The sequence below is a fragment of the Mus musculus genome, chromosome 6 (genome assembly GCF_000001635.26).
Source record: "Mus musculus strain C57BL/6J chromosome 6, GRCm38.p6 C57BL/6J".
Lineage (NCBI taxonomy): Eukaryota > Metazoa > Chordata > Mammalia > Rodentia > Muridae > Mus > Mus musculus.
The window spans coordinates 108,876,033-108,885,997 of NC_000072.6; the positions used below are offsets into that span (position 1 = coordinate 108,876,033).

General features: G+C 44.4%; 1 protein-coding gene across 1 annotated transcript; it reads left to right on the top strand.

Moving 5' to 3' along the window:
• The first annotated feature begins 4,761 nt into the window (after positions 1 to 4,761).
• On the top strand, positions 4,762 to 6,675 carry Gm6749. Its single transcript, XM_017321875.2, has 2 exons — positions 4,762 to 4,765; positions 5,955 to 6,675. The coding sequence occupies exons 1-2, from the start codon at positions 4,762 to 4,764 to the stop codon at positions 6,377 to 6,379; spliced, it is 429 nt and encodes a 142-aa protein (XP_017177364.1). The 3' UTR covers positions 6,380 to 6,675.
• The last annotated feature ends 3,290 nt before the right edge of the window (positions 6,676 to 9,965 follow it).

A 9,965-nucleotide genomic window follows, 5' to 3' on the forward strand; every position in this document is an offset into this window, starting at 1 on the left:
TGGGTGGTTTCCTTTTCGTTTGTGACATTGTTTTCAGCTGGACAAGGATATGAGACAAAGCTTAGAAGGCTGCCCCTGTCTCCACACGCAATCAAGAACAATGCCAGATTGGGAGGTTCCCCTCGGGGCTTTCTGAGCCTCTCTTTCTTGTCACCTATCACCACCAGCGGCTTCTCTACTTCCTAGACCCTCCTACTGCTTCCTGTCTGTTTTCAGTTTCCATGAGCTATATAAGCAGAAGACAGGAGCCGTCATCAACAGTTGTGGGACTGAAGCCAGACTCTTCTCCAAATTAGTATTCTTCCCAGGTCTCCTGATTTTCAGCCTGTCACATAGGTTTTGGGAGGTGGTTCAGTCAGTGATGTTCAGAGGCTTGGACGACAAAAGATGGATATGCTTAGCAAATCCTCCTCCCCCCTCCCCCTCCCCTCCCCCTCCCCTCCCCCTTCCCCTCCTCATCCTCCCCCTCCCCTCCCCCTCCCCTCCCCCTTCCCCTCCTCCCCCTCCTCCTCCTCCCTCTCCTCCTCCTCCCCCCTCCCCCTCCTCCTCCTCCTCCTCCCATCTACTCTCTTTTCAGCTACAGCTCGTAGTTCTGAGACTACATCAGAGTTCTCCTTTGTGATCTCTTTATGGCTTTGCTACTGGACAGTGGTCCTCAGACTTGAATATGAATCCCTGGGAGTGGCTGCTAAACCATTTCCGACAGCAGGAAATCAGACTCCACCTTTCAGAGGAGTCTGAAACACAGGATGTCTTTAAGGCCATGGGAGAAAATGACCTTTTTCCACAGTTGGATAGCATTTAAAAGTAGAAGCCTAAAAACCTACAGTTATATTTAGAAGCCTTTTCTTGAGGCCATGAAAACTTTGTTGTTATTGGTTTTCTTATTGCCCACTGGCCCCCTGAACAGCACTCCTTTCTCAGGTGGTCCAAGATCCCTCAGTGGATCACAGCACTGAGAGTTTGCTGGGAGACTATTGCCCTGTCTGGCCCTCAAATCCTTCGGGGACTGATTTAACAAGGATTGCAAAAGTGGCTACCTGCTTTCCATCCCTATGGACTCTGCTGTTCAGTAGCTGTTGCATTAGCATGGGAAAAACTGTAGAAAGAGGCAGTCTCCCCAGGAGAACTTGTTTCTTACAAATGTGGCTTCTGAAATAGCAGCCACACCACTTGGGAACTGGTCAGCTGTGCATATTTAAGGGCCACACTCCAAACATACTACACGTGAAACTCTTGGAGATCAGACCCTGGCCCCCCTGTGCAGTAAAGAGCTGGCTCGGTGAGTCCCAATAAAGATGCAGCTTTCCCAATGTGAGGGTCGGGGTCCCTTCCTCTGTACCAGGTGTGACATACCTTGAGATCTATTTGTTATGTCCCTGTTGTCTGCAGTTTCCATATCCCAGTTTTCAATTTCCTATGGTCAATTGAAGACCAAAAATACTAAATGGAAAATTCTAAAAATAAGCAAGTAGTAAGTTTTATGTTTATTATAGAACGTTGTTGTGATTGTCTTGTTTTTACTATCACTGCTAATTTCTTCTAACTTTTCCTAATTTAGAAGATAAACTATCATAGGTATCAATAGGAAGATAAGAGCATATATGGGGATCAGTAGTACCGTCTACGATTTAAGGCACTCCTGGGGGGTTTGGAACCCATCCTTTGTGATAAAGGGGAATTTCCAGCCTTAAGCTTACAGGAGCAAGGATGGGAGCTGTTCCCCGCTCTCCTGTGTGTGTGGACAGTGAGCATCTATTAAGCATCTATTAGGTGTACTCATAAATGGTTATTTATTTATTTTACTCTCTAATGTTATCTTGTTGCCTAGCCTATGTGTTATTAATAGGTGAAAGGTAGTTTGCTACTTCAGACTCAGTTATTCAACAAATACTAAGTACTATTATGTACCAGGTATTCCTAACACAAGTGGGAATATGGTGATGTAATTATGCCTTTGTATAAACAAACAAACAAGCAAACACTACACCTTAGTTACTTCCTTCTTTCTTTCTTTCTTTCTTTCTTTCTTTCTTTCTTTCTTTCTTTCTTTCTTTCTTTCTTTCTTTCTCTTCCTTCCTTCCTTCCTTCCTTCCTTCCTTCCTTCCTTCCTCCCTCCCTCCCTCCCTCCCTCCCTCCCTCTCTCTCTCTCTCTCTCTCTCTCTCTCTTTCTTTCTCTCTTTTTTCCAAGACAGGGTTTCTCTGTATGGCCCTGGTTGTCGTGGAACTCACTTTGTAGACCAGGCTGGCCTCGAACTCAGAAATCCACCTGCCTCTGCCTCCCGAGTGCTGGGATTAAAGGCGTGCGCCACCAAGCCCGGCTCCTTAGTTACTTTTTTATTGCTATCAAAAACCACCATGACCAAGACAACTTATAAAAGAAAGTACTTAGTTTGAGGGCTCATAGTTCAGGGGATCAGAGTCCATGACCATTGGTGGGAAACATGACAGCAGGTAGGCAGGCATAGTGTTGGAGCAGTAAGTTAGAGCTTACACACTGAGACAACAACCAGAAGGTAGAGAGAGTCTGAGTTAACTGGGGATAACATGTGCTTTTAAAACTTCAAATTCCACCTCTAGTGACACACCGTCTTCAACAAGGCCACATCTTCTAATCTTTCCCAAACATTCCTACTGAGGACCAAATATTCAAGTATATGAGCCTACGGAGGCCATTCTTATTTAAATTACTACACAGTATAATAGCAAACAATAGCCAGAGCTTTGAGGCGGAAATAGGGGCTGAGGATAGTTATTTGGGTGAAGAGGCAGCTACCTGTATTTTCTTGAGTAGCAGAATGGCTGCTTCCGTATTTGTTTTAATCCTTGCACTGGGAAGACCATGTAAAAGAAACTTTGATTCTGTTGGAACTGTCATCTCTGAGGCTTACTGACCTCATCTGCTAATCTCAGCCTAGTCCCGGAAGCTTCTAGCCTCCTCTCTACAATCTTATCTAGGCCTAGAATGTTTTCAGCCTCCAATTTATAAATACATTTACCCTTTCTTATCCTTTCAGAGCTCTGACTGGCTGGTTAAACTCAGCTGTCCTGGCTCAAACTCCTCTTCAAGCTGACTGATTCAATCCATCTTCTTTCTTGGGCTCTGACCGAATTGTTCTGCTTGGCCTCAAACTAACTCTGGCAATCTGTTCTAACTTATCGTCTTCTCATTCTCTGGCTCATTCTTCCTTTACCCGTGTCTAGCTTGCTTTCTCTCCAACCTATCTCGCTAAAACTCTCCCAGGAATCTGCCTTCTCTCCTTTCTCTCTCTTTGCACTGCTCTCCTAAGCAGCTTCCCTTTCCTCTCTCTTCTCATGAGAATCGGACGCATCCTATTCTGTCAGATCTTTGATTTGTCACTTTGTGTGCCCTTCAGTCAGACATTACTTTGAAACATGGGTGTTTCCTTCTGCAACCTAGCTTTACCTTTCCTGTTTGGGATTAAGGTGTGTACTAAGTCCGTGTCTGAAGTCCAGCCAGAGGGATTAGAGATGAGTGCTAAGGCTGAGCCACACCACTACTATAAGCAGGGTTTCCCAGTAAACAACAGTCTCATGGTTCACAGTGTGATCAAATATCCTGCAACAAGAACACCTTGGTTTTCACCCTGTGTCTTTCAGTCCCCAAAGTTCCATCTTCCTTATCCACTGTTTTGGGAGCAGGAACAGGACCAAGATCTGTGAAATCAAAGCATCTATCACTTTAGCTCCAGCAACGGGCACAAGCTATGTAAGGGGAATTCAGCTGGGCGCTTTTCCTAGATGATACTGGGAAGACAAAAAGAAGATCCTAGCAGCACTTGATGGAGTTATCAGGATGTGGGGATTTAATCTTGAGGTTTCTAGGGACCACTGGGAGATACCAGATTTCCCAAGTTGCAAAATATACTCAGTGTGCAGTGGAGAGAAGGGAGGGGCCTGGACCACATCATTTGAATGGCTAGATCCTCAAGCCAATACTTCTAGACATTTCAGTTTTATCAGTAGCTATATTGCACTTATGTTGGTACCGGTTTTTGTCCCTTCGAGCACAAGGACTCGAAATATTAAACCTAGTGAACACACATTTATTACCCATTTCTGCTACTTTTTGGCTGAGCCAATTAGATTCTTTGTGACAAGGGTAGGTTGAGGGGGTTCATGCAAGAGGAGAAAGTCTGCAAGACCTAACGTAGGTGTTCAGGAAGAGGTGAGTAGATCCCAGAAAACAATGCAACAGTAACAACAACAATAGGCTAACATCTCTTTCAGGGTAACCAAATGGCATTCAGGATTTGTGTTTAAGAAATGTGACTTAGTTCCCAGTGAAGAACAAGAGGCTGAATTGGTTTTTTTTTTCCCCCTCTAGTTTTAGACTTCAGATGGCACTGGCTAGACTGGTTGAGGGGAGACATTCCCCCCCTTCCCTCTTTTCAATGAAATACAATTACACTGAATTCATGGTATTCATTGTGTCAAATTCCTATGTTTCCTGGCACTGGCTGAAGAGATATATAATACGATCCTGATAAGGCTTCTCTTTCTGACTCAGACTGTATGCAGATAGATAACACTTTCTTTGGGCAACACTTTCTTTTTTCTCAGAATTATTTTGGGGCTAATTTACATTAACTCTTAAAAAAAGAAAAAGAAACCACACATCCATCATTTTGAAAACAGATTTCAACAAGAAAGAAGTAAAATTTGCTCAGCCAAGACACCCACCACAAGGTTTGGTTTTAATAATACACACAACAGGAATGGGGGTGAGGGAGCGAGCTAATGGGTAAACGCTTCTAGCTGGAAGAGGTGGGGCAGGAAGTGCTTTTTCCAGCCAAGAACAGTCTCTAATACATCACTGCAACCCTGACAACCCCGGAGGGGCAAGGATGCAGTGGTGGTCTGGAGGAGTAACTTTTTTATTTTTAAGATTTAGTTTTAGTGTGTGTGTATGTGTGTGTGTGTGTGTGTGTGTGTGTGTGTGTGTGTGTGTCTGTGTGTCTGTGTGTCTGTGTGTCTGTGTGTCTGTGTGTGTCTGTGTGTGTAGACCTGCATGTCAGATGCTCTGGAGCTGAAGTTACAGGTGCTGTCTGCTGAGCCATCTCTCCAGCTGTGGAGCAGTTGTAATCAGCAACTCTTACATTGGGTAATCTGCCAAAAACAGCCCTTAAAAGTTTTGCAATTATTATTTCATTATTTTATGCATACGGGAGCTTGGCCTGCATGCACGCTGATGCACCATACACTTGCAGTGCCCACAGAGGCCAGGAGAGGGCACCAGATTCCTTGGAACTGGAATTGCAGATGGTTGTGAGCTGTCTGTGGGTGCTGGGAATCAAAACTGGGTCCTCGGGAAGAGCAGCCAGTGATCTAATCGCTGAGTCATCTCTCCATTCCCAGAGACCTTAAATACAAGGCCTCATGTACCCCAGGCTAGCTACTGAAATTACTATGCAGGCAAGGGTTACCTTGCCTTCTACCTCTCCTTCTACCTCTGGGAGGGTAGGATTATATTCTTCCATATCTAGTTTTTGCAGTGTTGGGGATCCTACCCAGGACATTGTGCATGCTAGACAGGAACTCTATCAACTGAATTACATGTCTAGTCCAGTTATACTTGTGGCTACTTAGTGTTCATGTTGAGCCTATTTCTCAATCTTTTATCTATTTTTTTTAACCTTTCCTCAGGAACTTTTCTTTTAATTTTGCAAGACAGGGGACTACATATATAGTCCAGGCTGGCCTAGAACTCAGCACTTTTTTCCAAGTGCTGGGACTACCAAGCACACACTGCTGATTATAGCACTAGCCCAAAGAACCATTAAGACATTGTTTTATGTATGGAGAAACAAAAGACACCCTGTGTCAACGAAGTGGAAGCAGAAACTGACTCTTGAAAGTTGTCCTCTGTGTTCACAGCCTTCGTGGCACTGCCGCTGAGCTCCAGCTGAAGGAGAGGTGGGTGGGTAAGTAAGGTGTTGCCCATACCACGGCGCGTACAAAGCAGACTGCTCGCAAATCCACCGGTGGTAAAGCACCCAGGAAACAACTGGCCACAAAAGCCGCTCGCAAGAGTGCGCCCTCTACTGGAGGGGTGAAGAAACCTTATCGTTACAGGCCTGGTACTGTGGCACACAGTGAAGTCAGATGCTATCCAAAGTCCACTGAACTTCTGATCCGCAAGCTCCCCTTTCAGCGTCTGGTGCGAGAAATTGCTCAGGACTTCAAAACAGATCTGCGCTTCCAGAGTGCAGCTATTGGTGCTTTGCAGGAGGCAAGTGAGGCCTATCTGGTTGGCCTTTTTGAAGATACCAACCTGTGTGCTATCCATGCCAAACGTGTAACAATTATGCCAAAAGATATCCAGCTAGCACGCCACATACATGGAGAACTTGCTTAAGAGTCCACTATGAGGGGAAACATTTCATTCTCAAAATTTTTCTTTTCCTCTTCTTCCTGTTATCAGTAGTTCTGAATGTTAGATATTTTTTTCCATGGGGTCAAAGGTACCTAAGTATATGATTGCGAGTGGAAACATAGGGGACAGAATCAGGTATTGGCGTTTCTCCACGTTCATTTGTGTGTGAATTTTTAATATAAATGCAAGATGTAAAGCATTAATGCAAGCAACATGTTTCAGTGAACACATTTCAACAGTTCAACTTTATAAAAATTATAAATAAACCTGTTAAAATTCTCTGGACAATGATAGCATTTTGTATTTTTAAAAAAATAAGTAAATTTCTTATTGACGGTTTGTAGCATTTTTATCATCCAGTAGATCCCATCCATTCACTATACTTTTCTAAGTGAGCTGTCCTGTATGCAAGTACGTGGTTTAATGTTGTCTCTCTTCTGTGCTGTTCCTGGAAGTTTGCTATTAAAATACATTAAACTATAACAATGAAAAAAGAAAGCTGTCCTCTGTCCTCCACACATGTGTGGCACACACACACACACACACTCACTGTAACAACAATAACAATAAACGTTTCTGACAGAAGCACTCTTTATATTCCCTCCTGCTGTTATTAGACATCTGGCCTTTCTCAACTGTAACCAGTCAGGTCTTTTGGAACTTGGGACACACCCTGAAGTTGTTTCAGCAGGGCCTTTTGTCTTGTATCTTGACTACCTTAGGTCATTTTGCCTAGAAGCAGAGCTTGGGGCTTGAGACAAGAGATTTGAGCCTCTATAGGTATTTCCCCTCCCTTCTTCCTTTCCTTCTTTCCTCTCTTTTTGAGGCAGGATTTCACACTGTACTTAAGGTTAGCCTGGATCTCACTGAGTAGTCCGCACTGCCCTCAAATTTGTGGCAATCTTCTTGCCTCATTTTCCAATTTGTTGGGCTTAGAGGTATGTGCTTCTGTGCCCAACAGTTGTCATTTCTTGAGGAGAAAATATCTACAGAAGGGTTGAAGGAGGGCTAGGGGTGCAGTTCAGTGTGGAGTGCTGGTTCACCATGCAGAAACCATGGGTTTGATTCCCACACCCCCAGTATGGTACAAATTGGGTGTGGTGGTACAGGCCTGTCCACCCAGCCCTTGGAAGTCAATGGCAGGAGGATCAGAAGTTTGGGGACACCCTGAGTTAGAAACCAAACACACCCACAAAACCCTCAAACAAAATAAAACCAAACACAAAAACAGTATTCAGAATCCCAACTAAAGCAAAAGAGATTGACAGAATCCAGCCAGCTAAAGGAAGGCGTTGAGCAAGGGTGGTGACTGAGGTAGTTAGCTTTGTACTAGCGGGCCAGCCTAGTAGCAATGTGCCTGTGTCTTTCTGGGGACGTGGCTTCTGCCATCTGAGAGCAGATCACTGGAAAACTGGTCACTTTATGCTATCAGTGGTCAGCAGTCCCAGTGGATAATGTGAGGATGGGGGGACAGTCTGGATGGGGAACACAGGGTCTTCTACCATCATCTGGTTGGACATTTATCTAAGAGCTTTGGCTCAGACCTTGGTTTTTCAGACTTTTAAACTTAAACCAGGCATCGGAATTTCCTCTGGCTGCTTCAGCCTTCACCTCTCTAATAATTGTGACCTTTGGTCTTTGTACCTACAAGGAGGATCTTCTTAAGTTAAACTTTTTTTTTATTGTTTATAGTTTCTGCTCAGCTTTGAGTAGGTGTTTATTATAAATCTGCTTCATTCTTTTAGCATCGCTAAAGGGGATGGGCTTGGTGGCCTCTCACTAGCTGCTGAGGGTGACATAGGCTGCTTCTCCAGCAGCCCCAGTGATCCCATCTCCTGGTATGTATAGGCTTGTAGGATCCTTTCCTCAGAGATATGGACTCTGGCTTGAACTTTTCTCTGGGTCCTGATGTATAATTTTCTATCATGGTTCTTTGTGTTAACAGGAAGGCACTATGATGCTGCTGGCAGAGATTTTGACAGGGTGTATGTACAACTATTAATAGGTGCCTTTTGTTTTTTTATTTATCAAAGCAGGATTTTTTTCTGTGTAGCCTTGTCCTGGAACTTGTACTATATGTGTGTCTTGCTTAAGGATACCTCAAATTCAGGCACCTACCTGTCTCTGCACCCCCCCCCCCCGAGTGCTGGGACTTAAAGGTGTGCACCACCATGCCCCGCTAACCAGGTGCCTTTAATGATTAGGACAGGACATGGCAGGAGAGCTTGAATGTTTCTCTTGCCTTCCTGCTGTAAAATACTGTGACCTGTATCCTGCTGACATTCTTTCCTGTCTTGTTGCTTGCCCTGATGACATAAGCTGTTTGCTGGATGTGTGGACTGCCTTGTGGAAAGGGCAGTGTGTGATACACAAGTAGGACTGTGACTGTCAGCCGCATGGAGCCTCAGCTGTCAGCAATGAGTGTGGAAGCAGATGTTTCACTAAATTATAAGGGGGCTGCAGCAGCGCTGGGGGGAGGTGAGAGCAGGAGATCGAGTGGCAGGCTTAGCAGCTAAAATAAAAATAAAATCTAATTTATTTATTTATTTTCTCGGTGGCATGGCCACATTTTGAGTGCCCAGAGGACAGTTGGCTCTTGTCCTGGATTGCTCAGTTGTTTTGCAATAGTGAGGCTAGAACTCAGGATCCTGTACATGCCAGGCAAGTTGAGCTATAGCACCTTAACTCTGACAGGTAGGTTTATTAGAAGCCAGGCCTCTTGAAATGCTTTGACTGTGTATGGCTGCACTGCCTGGGTCAAATCATGCAGCTCGAAGGCTGACTATAGTCAGAAGGACGCCAGTGTTTGACGTGGGGGCACTTCTGAATCTCTTGAACAAATGGGGCCCACAACAGCTTCCTATCCTATTGCCTTCTTTATCATGGAGTGGCTGAGCATCTGGAAGCAGCTGTCACTAACTTGCTCATGTGAATTTGGTCGTGTGTGTGTGTGTGTGTGTGTGTGTGTGTGTGTGTGTGTGTGTGTGTGTGTTTCTACCCAGAGAGGCCAGGTGTGGATGCCAACACTGAGGGCTTTCCCCAACTTCTGAAGGCATAGGGCACACAGCACACACATTTCACAGGTGGAATTGTCCCATTCCAAGTTAGCGAAAAGATGTCTGAAGTTAATAAAGTTACTTTGGGTGAGTACATATTAACTGTAACGAAATAAAACGGGATTGCAGAAAATACAACCCAATCTTCTGTCTCAAAGGTTTATTAACTCTAATCCCACTGGAATCAGCTGGAGGATCTGGCAATGTAATAAAGCAGACTCATTTTTTTTCCCACACCTTTTCCCCCCTCAAGTGTTGGTGATACACAAAGAACAATATTACAAAAAAAATGTTTAAATTTCCCCTGCTAATTTATGACTGACTTTTGTGCTTTTTAAAAAGGGGTTTTATTGTTTTCAGACTCCAGTGGTTTTCCACCACACCTTTGTTCAAAGCCAGGATGGCAAACCCAGGGTGCTTGTCTTTGCTTCCTGATCCCTTGCAGGCATCATTAAGGAATCATTGAAGTCTTTGCTAGTGACTCTAGATGTGGCTTAGAATTCTCCCTTCGT